We start from the raw sequence: 16,114 nt of genomic DNA, 5'->3' as shown, positions 1-16,114 counted from the left end.
GGGCCTAGTGTTTAACAAGCCCTCTAGGTGATTCTGATGCACACTAAAGTTTGAGAACCACTGGGTCACCTCTTTTTATTCCAGGAACACTGAGGAAAGAGTCTTTAACAAAACTCTCCCTTATCTTACTGAACATTAGAGAGCATATAGATCAACCTGTTCATATTTTTTACCGATCTAGAAACTGAGGCCCAGAGATTATCAATGGCAACTGAAATCTGGAGCTCAATGTGTTCTGGCATCAAAGCTGAAATCCTAGATACACAGCATGGATAACCAGCTACCATTTTACATATTTCAAAGCAAGTTTCAATTTTAAAGCGTCCGAAGTATAGAGAAAACCCTTTCTATTTACTAGTAGACCCAGATGTAGTTGCAGAACCAATCATAGGTAAAGACTAAATCAAAACATGTGAAGATGTTCTTTCAAGAGAAAAAGCCTTATTTTAGTGAGTAAATCAAAAATTCAGTAGCCAGATATACCAGGCTTGACAACAGATTCAAATCAAAGCCAGCTCTCATAGCTCCTTAACAGCCCCAAAATAGGAATATTTCTCTGCCTAGTTCCAAAGCTCCTTAAGAGGACAATCCAGCTTTTCCACATGATACCATCAGCCCAGCGTAATGATTAAGAACACAAGCCTTAGGCTCCTTACTAATTGTGTGGTGGGCAGGCTACCTTACCTCTTTGTGCCTCAGTTTCTCCATCTACCTCAGAGAACTAGTGAGAGAATTTAATGAGATATTGCATGTAAAGTTCCTGGCACAGTGTATGTGCTCCATAAGCATTGGCTGCTACTCTACTATTATTAGTAATAGTATTACCAAACCTACAGTGTAGACTGTTTATGTGTTATCTTCACTTATGAAAGAAGCATTCTTATTGAATGTCAGAAAGCTATTTCCATTAATACTGGTGTGTCTGTACTGGTCTAGCCATACTGACTCATCATGATGCTCAAGTAACAATAAAGAAAGATTAAAGGCATAATTAGTGTTACAGTACAATGGTAGCCAAATGCCTTACATAGTATTTCAATCTCCAACTGAGCCTCACAGCAATGTGCCCTAACAACTGAGCAACCAACCACAACTGATTTGAGGCCCCAAATTGGATGATATTTCACTGACAGATAAACTTTCCTGCAAATGTCTTCCACCCAAACAAAATCTTCAGAATATCGCATTACAGCCTAGTAAATATTTTGTGGCTAGAAATGTCCAGAGTTTATAGTTTTTCATCTTTTTGTATCTAAGGGCAAAGGCTTTGAGGATAGCTCTTAAGAGAAAAAAATACCCTGTTATGTCTTCAATCGTGTGATCCCAGAGCTAAAATTCCTTACCCTGCTATGAAACTTGGCAGTTCGATAAGACTTAGGTGATAGATTGTACACCGTGTAGTGGTCGAGATGTCTGGAATCCAAAAAGCTTCGAATATCATCAACCTGATTCCTGAATCCTATGTCAACATTGTCCAGAGGAAAGGACATCACTGGGAGGGTCACACGGAAAGAAAATAGGTTAAACAGGTCATGAAGGGCAGCAATTAAAAGCTAAGTTTGAATAGTTAATAAACACGAGAAACTTACCAATAATTCTGGAGGTAACATAAGTGAAGTCTAAATCTCCCTTCGTGTAGCTAAAAGCAAAACAGGAAAGGGCATTCATTAAATGGATCCAAATATGCCAAGATTTCTCTCTCTCAATCACTTGCCCACTATCACCTGGGACAGCTCCAGTCTAGCTGGCATATTTTGACTTCCCTCAAGGCTTTCTTTCTAACAAGGAAGCATTGTTGAGAGAAGACAGCTCACACCCCAAATCTACCACTCCAACTGGTACACCCCAATATCCTTTGTAGATGCCGCTTTATAAATAGAATCCACTCAAAATAAAAAAAACAATGCTTATTTATTAACACTGATTGCTTCGGCCTCTTTGCCGATAGGGAAATAGCCCCCATAAGTGTTAGCAGCTTGGAGGTAGGGGAGAAAGTGATGGAGAAAGAACATAGGACATCCTCTTTCTGCCTACCAAGCCCTAATTGGGAATTAGAGGTAAGGGGTAAATTTTACCTTTAAACAAGGATTAAAATGTTAAGATATTGGATTTGACATCTCAATTTCTGATTTATAACTACACATTGTTAACTTAAAGTGATCCTAGAACTTTTTAATAAGTAAGAATAAAAAATAATTCATAAGGCCTGCTTGTAAAAGTTTCCATACAGTGGAAGGGTAGAAAACTTCTCCTACTAAATAAATTTTAAAGGGCTATTAAGATGCAAAGACAAAATTCTGTTTTGATTGTAATCCATGAGTATTGCTTATTCAGACTGCAGTAACATTATTATCTCATTTCATTCTCAAACAATCCAAAGACATGAATCTTACCAGGGTATAAAAGTAAGGCTCGGAGAGGGTAATTAACTTGCCTTAGGTCACATGGTTAACATGGGCAGATGGTGCACTAGAACCCAGGATGTTGGACTCGAAAGCTAGGCATGGCAATCACTGTACTCTTCATGGACCAATATGCTGAGTCCTACCAGCGTATGCTGGTAGATTGTGAAGGACTCAACCTTATGGCTTCACTGACATTGCTCAGTCAACCAGATCCCATGCAATTACATCACAAAACTGACAGTCTTTGAGCCAGACAAGCAGCTGGCAGGTAACCAGATCTTTTGAGGGCACAGAGGCCCATCAACTCAACCAGGAAGAATATACATACCTGGTAACAGATTGTATAACTCTCGAAGATGTGTCTTTGAGGGTGTCTTTCAAGTTATCCTTTAGGTTACTGAAGAGTCTCCCTGCACCTCCTTTCACCATGTCAAAGAGACCTCCCCCATAGCTGGGCTCCATGTCTGGAGACGAGGCACCTGCCAATGGAAAACAGAAAAGGAGGTGATGACACAGACTACACAGAAAATCAATCCTTCTTTGTTCCTAGACTGTCTTAGTGAGTCTAGGACAAACATCCCCGGAACTTACGTCCTATTCTCAGAACTTATTGATTCTGGGTTACAGCAATGCCACTTGTCCTCAGAGACCAAGGCAAGTGCCTCCCTAAGTCCCAAGAATAGAAGCCTCCAGAGCTGCATGTCCAGTACTGAAGCCATTAGTCAACGTGCCAACTGAGCACTTCATATGTGGCTAGTCCAAATTGAAATATACTGCGAGTATAAAATACACACCAAATTTCAAAGACAGTACCGAAAAAAAAGGTAAAATATAATATTTTTATACTGATTACATGTTGAAATGATAGTATTTTGGATATATTGACTTAAATAAGTTATACTATTAAATTAATTTCATTTGTTCCTTTTAACTTTTTTTAACGTGGATATTAGAAAAGTTTTAATCACTTATGTAGCCTTCATTACAATCCTTTTGGACAGTGATGCTCCAGAGGGACTGCTGAGGCAGAGCATCAGGCAGCTTAGAAGTACGTCTGGGTGCCTCTTCTTCCCTTTGATGGAACTGACTGTGTTAGAAGACCCATTCCATGGCTCTCCCTCAAAGTGATAGTTCACTTCCATCAAGGAAAAATATCTTTTGAAGGTTCTTTATAACAGCTTTTAGGCCTGAAGAAGCATGGTGGTCATTAGTGTTATTTGTAAGGTATTTCATGTTCTTTTCCCTCACAGCTTCATGAAATTGTATTTGCTGGACCCTGTGGTTAGCTCTAGCCCAGAGTCTCTCAACCTTGGCACTACTGACATTTGGGGACAAATATTTCTTTTCTCAGGGCTGGGGGTGCTGCCCTGTACACTGCAGAGTGTTTAGCACCCCTGGCCTCTATCCACTAAATCAGGGGTTCCCAACCCAGGGGCTGCGAACTGGTACCGGTCCGTGTCCTGTTAGGAATCAGGCTGCACAGCAGGAGGTAAGCAGCTGACAAGCAGCAAAGCTCCATCTGTATTTGCAGCTACTCCCCAGCGCTAGCATCACCGCCTTAGCTCCGCCTCAGACCATCAGGCATTAGATTCTCATAGAAGCACCAGTCCCCAGTGGCAAAAAGTTTGGAGACCCCTGCACGAGATAGCACCAATAGCATCTCTCCCCTTTTCCCCAGTCTTGACAACCAAAAAGATCTCATGACATTGGCAAGTGTCCTCTGGGGAGACAAAATTACCCCTGACTGAAAACCTATGATATGGTTTTCTAGCCTATGATATGTGAGTTAAGGTGTTATGTGTCACTTCCAGTACCACCTGGGTGGCTGAGTAAGGAGCTTTGTTGCAGAGCTCCCACCTAACCTTTGATGAATATGCAGCATAGGTAAAAATTAATCCTTTGTTATTAGGAGCCACATCATTCTCATTTAGGGATGTTCTTTACCACAGCACAGCTTAGCTTATAAAGAGTGACACCGTAAGGAAGTAGAAGGCTAATGTAAACAATGGCCAGGTAGGCTATACAGCCTAGCAGTCAAGAACATGAGTCATTCTCACCAGGGTTCTGGACCCAGCCTTGCTACTCCTAACTGTGTGACCTTGGGAAGTCAGTCTTTCTAAGCCTCTTTCTTCCTGTCTATAAAACAGAGATAAGAATAGGGCTTACTTCAAAGGGAAAAGGTTAAATGAGTGCATATAAAGCTATTAGCATAGTTCCTAATATATCTAGGGGCAATAGATTATAGCTCCACTATTCTTATGCCATACCCCAAATTCCTATGTTGATGGTATTTTTCATCTTTGTTCACTTTTCAACTACATGATGGCAAAGGGCAAGACTGACATATATTCTTTTTATTAATTGCAATACTTATTGTGTACTTTAAAATACGATAAGAGGACAGATCTCATGTTCAGTGTTCTTACCAAAACACACACACACACACACACACACACACACACACACACACACAAGAACACAAGGGAATTTTCAGAGGCGATGGATATGTTTAGTACTTCGGTCATGGTGACAGTATCGTGAGTCTATACATATGTCCAATCTCATCAAGATGTATACATTAAAAGTGTATAATTTTTGTATATCAATTATAGTTTAATAAAGCTAAAAAAATTAATGGCAAAATTAATTAACCAAGCACAATGCATGGAACTTAATCTAACTAAAATGTAAAAAAATAATGAAATTTATGGGACAATTGGAATTTGAACACTTACTGGAAATTTGATATTAAGGATTTATTGTTAATTTTAAGGTATAATAATGATATTGTAGTTATTAAAAATAGCCCTTATCTTTTAGAATACTGAAACATTTACAAATAAAAATTGCAATCTTGAAGATTTTTAAAAAAATAAAAAAGAATATAATACTCAAGTAATAATTATAATCATTAACACTTATATAGTACTATATACAATCTGCTAGATATTATTCTAAGCATTTTATCCATATGCACTCATTTAACCCATAGCATACCTATGTGGTAGGTAATTTTATTATCCCATTTTCTCGATCAGGGAACTAAAGCCCAGAGGTTAGGAAATTTGTCTAAGGGTATACAGCGAGTAAGTAAATGGCAGAGTTAGGATTTGAGCTCTAGATAGCCTTTCCAATCACATCCCTCTTTTTTTTTCCTAGTACTACCCTGAATTTAATATTTATCATTCCAACTAATTTCTTTAGACTTTTGTTACATATGTAGGTATCCATAGGCAATATATTAATATTGTTCTCCATACTTTCATGCATGCATACATATATGCATATGGTTTTTTATTTGCAACTTTTTTTCACTCTTCATTGTTTAAAATTCATCTATGCTGATACCACATGTAACTTTAGCTCACCTAAAGTATGCATCCATTACCCACTAAGGTTGGACACCAAGGTTGCCTACTAAGAGGGACACTAAGGTTACTTGCTAAAACAAATAATTCAGTTAATAAACACATCAATGCGATTAAGTATGGGAAATTCTTTTTAGGTTATACTTAGGAGTGAAACTTGCTAGTAGATAGGATATGCACATCTTCAAATTTCTAGATATTGACAAATCATTTTCCAAAGTAGTCATATGAGTTTAAACTCTTACTAGTAGTGCATATGAGCTCCCTTACTCTATATTCTTCTTAACACTTGATTCTGTCAGATTTAAAATTTTTACAAATCTGGCGAGTCTGAAGCAATATCTCCCTTCTGGCCTTATTTTGTGATTTTCCCGATTACTAGTGAAGCGGCATATTTTTTGTTGTGTTTATTGCCATGACAGCTGTACTTTAAACCATACTTGAGGTACCTATTATACTCCTACATGCCACTTAGATGCTCATATATATACCTATAAATACATGTTGACTGTTATGTACTTCTATCCTGTGCTGCCTCAGTCACTATTAGGCATCTATTTGAAAAGGAGGCTTTATTAGAAATTGCAAAGAACAATTGATGCTGATGAATAAACAAATGAATGGACACCTGGAAAAACATTAATAATGTCTACCACTTACTGAGCTCTCCTATGCACCAAGAACTTCACTTGGACTTTTATGTCAGTATGTTTTCATACAGTGGGAGAGGGAGAGAGTTTATGATGTCCATTTTATAGATGAAGAAATGGAGGCTTAAAGAAAGGGAAGCAACTCACCTAAGATCTCAGCTAATGAATTGTAAAGCCAGGGATTCAAACTCAGACCTGTGCAATTCCAAGTCTATGCTACTTCTACCATTTTGCACTATTCTGCAGCTCCATATCAGCACCCAATTCTAACAACTGTAATCAGGATGATCCTTACCTGCCTTATACACTGCCCTCCCTCTCCCATTCCCTGATCTTTTCCACCTCCCACCTGTATGCCTTTCATCTGGCGGTGCTCAGCAGCAGATATGTCTTAACAAGCAATCTCATAAATCACTGCATCTGTCAGACCAACCAAACCAATCTCTTTATGTAGGAGGTTGGAGCCTCTGTCACCCCCACCGCTTCATGGCCCTCAATAAAATTCCAGGAACTGGTCTGCGGAGCAGCTCCACAAACAAGGTCTAGAGCTACAAATCTGAGAATGTTCTCTTAGGTTCTGTTCCCCTGTGACATAGGGCACATTATCTCCCTTTAAACATATTCCCATGTAAAAATCTGTATTGTGTTTTCATTTTAAATATAGCAAGGATAGAGCAGCATAAAATGTTTATAATTCTCCCATTTCTAATGTAAGTTACCCTCCAGCCAGAATATCTTTCTGATATATTATTGTTCTAAGAGATGACACCAAATTGATGATTCAGACCTCTCTCTGACTCTCAATTTCATGCTGGAACAGAATTCCAAAGCACCAACCTATTAAAAGATATAAATATCCTATCTAAAAATCAGACGCTCAACATCACTCAGACTGCACGGTCTGCTCATTAGAGCCTTGGAACCTATCAGAAACCAGAACTACTTGTCAGAGTCCATCTGCGCTTTCATATACCCAAATTATATGTCAAACTAGCCAGGATACAAAAGAGAGAAGGATATCTGATTTTGCCCTAATGATTCTTTTAGATAGGTATTCTGGCTCTCCCTGATGAGCTACGTGAGGGCCAGAGCACAGATTCTCCAAAGGATAGTTGAGCCTCAGCTAGTTGGAAAAAAGGACAGAGAGGTTTCAAAACATGATACAACAAAGAGGAAAATGGTGCAGTCAGAAAGTGATGCAGAAAAAAACACAATGACTATAGACCAGAAGTCGACAGACTACAGCCTGTGGACCAAATCAGGCCCGCTGCCTATTTTTGCACAGTCTGTGAAATAAGAATGGCTTTTTCATTTTTAAATGATTGAAAACCATCAAATGAAGAATAAGGCTTAATAAGGTGAAAACAATATGCAGGTTAAATGTTAGTATCTATAAGTAAAGTTTCATTGGAACACAGCCACATACATGCCTTTGCATATTGTCTATGGCTGATTTCATGCTCTGATAGCAGAGCTGAGTAGTTGTGACAGAGACCTTACAGCCCACAAAATCTAAAGTATTTACTCTCTGGCCCTATACAGAACATCCCTGACCAGATGGTTAAGATTGCATTCTTAGGAATCCAGCCCTTGCCTCCTCTGACACATTTCTAAATGCTTCAGCCAAAATGGCACCCAATGGGAAGAATGCACCCTGGGATTAATAAGGGATCTTCAGGAACTTGAAGGTCTCAGAGGGTAGGAGGGAGGGAGACAGCATCAAGAGAGCCTGAGAGTGCCATCCAAAGAGAAAGATCCAGATCTGTGCCTCTAAAGCTCCAGGCAGGTTCTTGGTCTATGATAGTTTGTCATTTTAAAATCTAAACCCACCTGAGACAAGCATCAGAGAACTGCACTCCACCCTCCCCCCACCCATCATTTCTAAGGGTGTAATAAACAAGTTTTCTTGGGATTCCTAATGTTTAGAGACTACAAGCAGCATTCAATCCCTCCCAAGTCATGGGAACTCACCAAATATATAACCTGACCAGTTCTCACTTGCTCAGTGACATAAACTTTATATCTCCTGGGACAGAATCTCTGCTTCCCATTGGACTGTTATTTAGGTGTTTGCTCATTTATTTAAATCGAGCTTCCTTCCAAAAATGATTTAGTAGTTATTTGGAACAAAATGTATTTTTAAGAAGACCAGCACAAATGTTAAGGCTGATCTTGATTGCCTTAATGTAACTAGAAATATAGGAAAAGTTAAGTGTGGCTACTTTTCATAAACATCTTATTGATTTGTCAGCCATGGGCAAAACACCATGAGAAGTACCATGTGAAAGAGGAAGGAAAATGTTGACAAAGGCCTTTACCTGGAGAGTCCATAATGCACAGTGGTTATTCCCCACATATGCTCCTATTGCTCATACAATATAAGTGCCCAGGACACCCTAGGCTGCATATAATTCCACTTGGTGATCCCCAAGAAGGGGTGCTCCTCCAAAAAGTACTGTCATTTTAAAAAAGGATGGTATGTAAATATTTAGCAAAAAGATGTTCATTGAGGTGTTATTTACAATGGGAAGGGACTAAAAATGATTATTATCATTCCACATAATTAGCTGTTAAATCACTCTGTAGAAGAGTACAGATGCTCATGACAAAGGGTTAAGTAAAAGTAAGTAGAATATAAAATACACACAGTATAATCTCATTTTGTAAGAGAAAAATATTTGAGTTTAAAGAAAGAATTGGGAGGATTTAATAACCATAAAATAATAACAACAACTCAAACTTACTGAATGCCTACTATGTACTAGGCACTGATCTAAATTCTTCATATGTAGTATTTCATCTTTGCAATCACCCTATGAAGGAGATCCATTGCTATTCCCCATTTTACACTTGAGGAAACTAAAGCAAAGTCACATCAGTGACTCACCCCAGGTCCCACACTTAGCAAGCCAGTATTAGTACCCAGGCAGGCTGCTCTAGAGTCTAGACTCCGAGCTGCTAAATTTTCAAAACAGTTATAGCAATTATATCTAAGTGAGCGAATAATGAGTGATTTTTTGTTTATTTGTTTGACTGTAATTTCTAAATTTTGTATAATTTACATTTATTAGTTTTACAGCTTAAGGTGTTATATAAAATAAAGACAACAGCCAAGTGCTATGCTATTGAAGCTCAATACGTCCTTCCCTCAGTATCTGTAGAGGCCTCCCTCTTCTGTGCAAAATTCATCATAGTTCATGGTCACACAGTCTCTCAGCCAGCCTGTGAGGTTTGGCAAATGCTGCCCACAGCCCTCGAGTAAACTCATGTGGATGATTATTTCCAAGTAGGCTAGGAACTTGCCAGGAAGATCCTTTAGTACTCGACTCTTTTTCTAAGACCTGAGACCCTGATTTGTCATAGTAGTAATTGTCTCAGCTCTGATGTAAATACTCCAGAATACCCAATATATTAAGAACAGGGAAGAGAAGAGAAAGAACTCTTGGTAACAGTTCAAGTTCTTGGAACATCAACCATCCTCAGTGGGTTCTCTGAACCTTCACAAAGATACTACCTCAGAGCATCCCCTTCCCCATTTCTAGAAAGTCTCTGTTATCCAACTCTAGTAACTGTGAGTTATTATTCCATATAGTGTTCGGGATCAGCCTGTATAAGTGATGACCAATAATCCAAATTTTGGCATGACGATCTGTTCATCTTCATGCTCTTTTTTACCAGTAAGGCATTTTCCTTGGTGGTTATGTGTCATAATGCTACAAGTGTCCTTTTCTGGCATCTACGAAGTTGGCAACTGCAGGACAGAAATTTCCAAAACTAAAGGGACCTTGCAAAAGATGTACCATTAGCCCTTTGTTCTGGAAAATGCTATTTCTTCTCCACAACATTGGCGAGGGGCAAAGAATCAGTGTCATCACCACAGAAGGCTTCATCACCCTTGTTTATAACACATGTTTTAGCTCTTGGCTTCACACAACTAGAGAAAATGGATCACATGGGGACGATAACTAGATATATCATGGGAAAGTCCATTGCCTTGGCTTCCAGAATCAAAGACAGCTTAAACCTCATTCCCCATTCATCTTACTTCAGGGAAGCTTAGAGAAAAGAGGGTGGACTGTGGGGAGAAACATCTCAGACTGGAGACTTAGTTTTCCCACTTAAAAATTGTGTGACCTTAAGCATGATATTTTACTCCTCTGAGGCCTCTTCTCCTTTTATATATTAGAACATATTCAGAACAAAAACATTCCTACATGCCTCAAGATATCAAAAGGATCAAATGAGACCATGTATGTGAATGTGATTTTTAGATATTGAGGTTTTCTAAAACCACCAGAAATTTGTATTTCAATTCTTAGAAATTCAGCTCTCATGTAAATGTGTCATTGGATTGACTACTTACCATGGAATGCCCAGGAATCCAACTAGAAATAACAATTTCACAGAAAAAAAATAAAATTAAGTGAAAAAAAAGTCAACATTTCCTATGCCAACCACAGGACAAAGCCACCACAGTCAAACTATGACCTTTAAGTCAGCTAGAACTGGTTTGGTTTCAACTTTTGCTACTAGCTGGATATATATCCTAGAGAAGTTAAGTGGTAGATCAAAGTCTTGATTTCCTTATCTGTAAAATGGAAGCATTCATAGAATATCACATAGGATCCTGGTGAGGATTACATAAAACAAAGTTCTTTAAACCTTAGCATAGTGCCTGGTGTGTTGTAAGCACTTAATGAATGATAGCTACCAGGTGACTCTGGGGAATAGAAAGAATAAAGCTATGAAAAATGCTGTCTACAGCAAAGTTAGGCAGCCTCAGCAAAAAAAAAAAAAAAAAAAGCCATGCTGTTTGATTTCAGGGTTAACAAAGCCAAATTGGAGATACGCACAAGAATAGAATCTCTTCTTAGAGTTTCCTATAGCATACTAAACTCTTCACTTTTGATAGTTCAGAATCACATATTTTTAATAGAGGTTAAAATTTTTAACTTGTAGCTCTAAGGTTTCCCTTCCCACCTTGAAGCAATTTGATATGATATATGCTATTTGCACGTGGTACTGGTTTTTGAAATATTGAAATATTTCTGTACTATTTAGCATGTATGAGCTGTTAAAACTACAAGTCACTTGATGACATTGCCCAGAAGCAGCCCTAGACAAGGACAGGTCTGGCAGCTGCTCAACAGACCAAGGAGGCAGACACACCTGAGCATGTGCAGCATCCACCAATGGCTCCAGAGGAGCTCGGCGCTGGCAGGCACAGGCCATGAGCAGGTGGTACCAATGATTCAGGTATTGAGGGTCCAAACCAAGTAGGAAGCACTGGCGTTCAAGTGCATCACAGTCTTGACAAGGCAACAGCATGTTCAGCCGTTCTTCGGCTAGAATAAGATGCCAGGGCCCTTACGACAATTCAATGAGAAGTTGATGGAAAGAATTGATGCCATTCCTTATGTCAAACCATGACTCAGAAATGAGGATCATTTAGCGAGTGACAAGGACACTCTAAACAATGTCCAAAATCAACAAAAAAATTGGAAATTAGAATGGTAAATAATTTGCGCTATAAATATCACCTGGTAAACGGTTTTATGTGCATGTGAATGTTTGTTTAGAAAGTAAAAGGTGGCTGTACCGTACATTATATATATTTATATGTTAATTTACATTATCGTACCCGTTGCTAAATATTTTATTATCACTCCCAATATCATCAAATCAATCGGTGTGTACAGTATTTCTATACCCACTTTGCAGAACTTTGATGAGAGGAGCGGCCCCAGCTCCTTCCCGAGCTATGTGGTTATGGGAGAATCACAGGCTCAGGGCCTCAAAAAATATAAAACAGGGGACTGAATTAGATGGTTCCCTAAGTCCCCTCAGTTCTAAAAGTCTCTGACACTATTATCATTGTGAAAAGGCCATCTATGAAACAGCACTCTGCTAAGCAGTTTCCATAAGCTACTGAATCAGACCCTCAGAACAAAGCACTGTGGTAGGTGGGAGTCTCACTAAAGAAACTGAAGTTTTCAGAACAGTCAAGACAGAATGAGATTGGACCTACATTTGGATTCAAAGCCTCTGTACTTATTCACTTTGCCTCCGTACTTTGCCTCTCATGCCCCCATTCTCCCACTTCACTCTGCACCTCCATCCTAGGATTCAGACGAATCTGACCTGTATTAGAATTATTTGTGAATGGGCCTGCCTTCCCTCCCCAGAGACTCTGGCTCTATGTCCCATGCTTCTTCACATCCCTCTAAAATCTTAACACAATTCCTGGCACAGAGTAAGCACTCAATAAATGAATGTGAAACTGGGCTGCTATAGAATGTGAGAATCAGGGAGAAGATGGCAAGGATAGCTAGGAAGACCAACCAGATCAACCTTGGCAGAGACCTAGTCTTTGCCTAACTGTAGGCAATAAATACAAGCAGATGCTTTTGCTGTCTCTTCACATGTCTCTGAATTTCCGATTGCAGAACCTGTGTCTTCCAGCAGCCCCTGAGCTTGCTTGCCTAAGGGATGGGGATTTCATGAAACTCAACCAGAGTGTTATTGTACAGAAGACTAATATTTGATGCGAAGACCTGGGAGAAATTTTTGTCTTCAAATGGATAAGAGGAACTAATTAAGTAACCATTCTTAACTTCTCTTTCCCAAAAAGATCCAAGATGTTTTAAAAAACGATGAGTAGAAAGAATAGGAAGTACAGTCAAAGTGAAGACCACATTGAGATCAAAATTGACTATGTAGAATAAGGGCAAGGCACAGTGGCCACTAACAGGCTGTCAGTGCTAGGGAAATTCCAGCTAACATATTTGGATGTAACATATTTATTCCTTTATGGATCATCAGAATCAGGCCACAATTGCCAATCCAAACTCTAGCCAATAAACTCTCACATAAAACATATATGGATATTGTTTAATATAATTTGACAAATATTTTAAGTATTTATGGTATGCCAGGGAAATAGATCTCTGTAAGACAGCTTCAGCTTCCAACCTTTGGACCAAATAAAGAGGTTCATCATTATGAAACAATAATGATCAAATCAATTTAAAGAAATGAGAACTTACCTCCATCCCCACCACCCCCAATGGAACTCTGAAGAAATAGAAAGGGTTCTGCTTACTACATGGCCTCTTAACTCCAGGAAGGGAGGGACCATCGATTTTTTTTTTCCCCCTTGTCTAACCAAAAGGTCAGGGCTTAAACTACATTAAAGGGACTATGACATTTCCCTCCAATTACCAGCGTGTTGCCTGAAACAGAGAAAACGTCCTCATTGTCATCTGACCCTGTCCATAATGGAAGACAGAGATAACAAAGGACCGATGGCCCACTTAAAGAATACTGCAAAGAAAAGTCTTCTTTCCAACATTTCAGTTTTATCTAATGAGGAAAGGAGAGAGGACAGAGGTCTCAAATGGTACTGAGAGAACTCTTGTAATAACCCTCCCAAATGATCTCCAGATAAACAGAGAATCTTAGCAAAGCACTGTTTGTTATGCAATTAAGCTCTAAGTGACATTTCTCAACACCTCCTTCCAACAAGATTGCCTTCCTTTAGCTCCTTCTGCGTAGAAATTCTGGAGCTGCTAGTGAAATCAGACTTCTTAGAGAAAGATCCAATCATTTCTCTCCAGAGGAGCAGTGACACCATGGACAGACACTGTTTGTTGAACAAGATCAAGGTCAATGTATACATACTACATACTACACACAACATACACACGTGCTCCACATTTGCCAAAGGAGCCTTACTACATGCTAAGCCTTATGCTAGGAACACACAGTATCCCACACAATAAAACCGAAAGGTATTTTTGCTCTCGATTTTCAGATAAAGAAATTGTCTCAAGAGGCAGATTCATTCATTCAGGGTTTCTTAGATAGGATAGACCAAATATCTACATGACACCATGCATTTTTCATTTCTTCAGACACAGTCAGGTACATAAACAGCCACAAAGGTGAAGTTCTGCTCAAACAATGAGAGGAAGCAACCCAGATTCATAACATTTCAATACTCAGTGGAATATTAGCAATGTATTCTCATGCTTCAAATGACACCAGGAAGATAAAATAATTTTCCCCAATCATTACTATGATTAACTTTTTTAAAAAACAGCTTTATTGCCATATATAAAATTGACGTACAATAAACTGCACATTTTGAAATGGAAAAGATTTGATAAGTTTTGACATATATGTGTGGATGTACACACAAACACACACACGCACGATTTAACTCTAAAGCCTGTGTGCCTCTCACCATATCCTTGTATAGAGTCCAGCCTTGGAGAAGATAAGACGAGCATATACATCACCACAAAATGCCATCCTTGGTCCCATAAGGCTGTCTATCTTGTCATGGCCATTCTCTGCAAAACTATGTACTGTGCGAAGAAGTAGAGCCACACTCAATTACTTGGGACAACTCTGAATGAATACTCTATGCATAACCATATATCACAGAGCACAAGGAAAGGATCAACCAATATGCAATAAAGAATCTCGTGATTTGAGCTGGAAGTGCAGTTGGTCAAGAAATTACACGCGCATGCACGTGTGTGTGTGATTGTGAGGTTAAGGAGAGAGGAAGGAAAGGAGATACAATACAGAGATGTGAATTCTGGTTTCTACTTTTAAAAAGGGTTTTAATTCAGATTTAAAAATATATATTATATGTATATATAGTACACGTTATTTTTGTTGTATTTTGTTACATAACATGTAATATATACATTTTATTATGTAATAATATATATATAATACTGAGGTCATGCATATTCAGTACGGAAAATCTGGGCACATCAAAGGACATATACCAAGAACATTCTAGAAAGAAAGCAAATGGCATAGAAAAGAGGATGGGATTGGGAATGAAGGGAGAAAAAAAGAAAACGTAGACTAAAACCAGGGAGAGGTTTTGTGCAGTATAAAGATGGCAAGGCAAATAATTAACTCACTTCTCCGCACTTGAGTTCGCTAAAATCATAGAAAAAGGAATTAAAACAGAAGAAAATAAAACAAGAGAACAAATAAAAGTAACTATTTTAGAGAACACTATATCTTTGTATTTTCAGTTCTGTGTTTTTGTGTATGTGAACATATATATGGAAATAAGATTATATTATATACAGTTTTATACCTGCCATTTTTCCCACTTAACACTAAAAAATCTTCCAAGTCATTGATATTTTTTCTCTAATAGCTCTCATAATGCTGCAACATAACTGTTAACTGAGTTTCCATTGCACAGACTCACCAAATATTATAAATATATACATAAATATATATATATGTATATATATATATGCATGTAAAATATAAAGTGGACAGGAGTTCAGAGGAGCTTATTTCCAGCTTGAGGGGAGGGATGCAGGTGACTGGAAGTAGGAAAGAGGAAGGCTTTATGGAAGAGGTGGCATTTGAATTGCAGTTTGGGTAGAGATGGACCACAGGGCATTTAAAGCTAAAGAAGAAGAGCAACGGCCAAGAGACGACCAAGTCGAGGACAGACAGAAAAAGGAAAAGGATCAGAACTGAACACCAGTTAGAACTGTACTGGGGACTAAGAGCACTGAGAGATGGACATTATCACCCCCAGTAAACAGATGAGGATGGAGGGGAGGAAGGCGACTCAGATGGTAACTCATTCGTCTAAGGCACTGTGCTGGAACCAGGATGCCATGCTGTTTCCCCAGGGAACTGGGAG

The 16,114-nt window shown here is 38.7% G+C and overlaps 1 protein-coding gene across 2 annotated transcripts in view; it reads right to left on the bottom strand.

Annotated features, from left to right (window-relative positions):
* Window positions 1-16,114, bottom strand: part of DNAJC6 (DnaJ heat shock protein family (Hsp40) member C6) — a 126,102-nt gene that overhangs the window by 37,409 nt on the left and 72,579 nt on the right. For both annotated transcript variants that reach the window (XM_015595278.2, XM_015595279.2), the window contains exons 2-4: window positions 2,734-2,884; window positions 1,590-1,639; window positions 1,344-1,492 (exon numbers count right to left, since the gene is read on the bottom strand). In XM_015595278.2, the coding sequence (XP_015450764.1) occupies window positions 1,344-1,492; window positions 1,590-1,639; window positions 2,734-2,884 (350 nt within the window). The remainder of the gene's footprint in view (window positions 1-1,343; window positions 1,493-1,589; window positions 1,640-2,733; window positions 2,885-16,114) is intronic.

The sequence above is a fragment of the Pteropus alecto genome, unplaced genomic scaffold (assembly GCF_000325575.1).
Source record: "Pteropus alecto unplaced genomic scaffold, ASM32557v1 scaffold25, whole genome shotgun sequence".
Classification (NCBI taxonomy): domain Eukaryota; kingdom Metazoa; phylum Chordata; class Mammalia; order Chiroptera; family Pteropodidae; genus Pteropus; species Pteropus alecto.
This window is presented reverse-complemented; position numbering and strand designations above follow the sequence as displayed.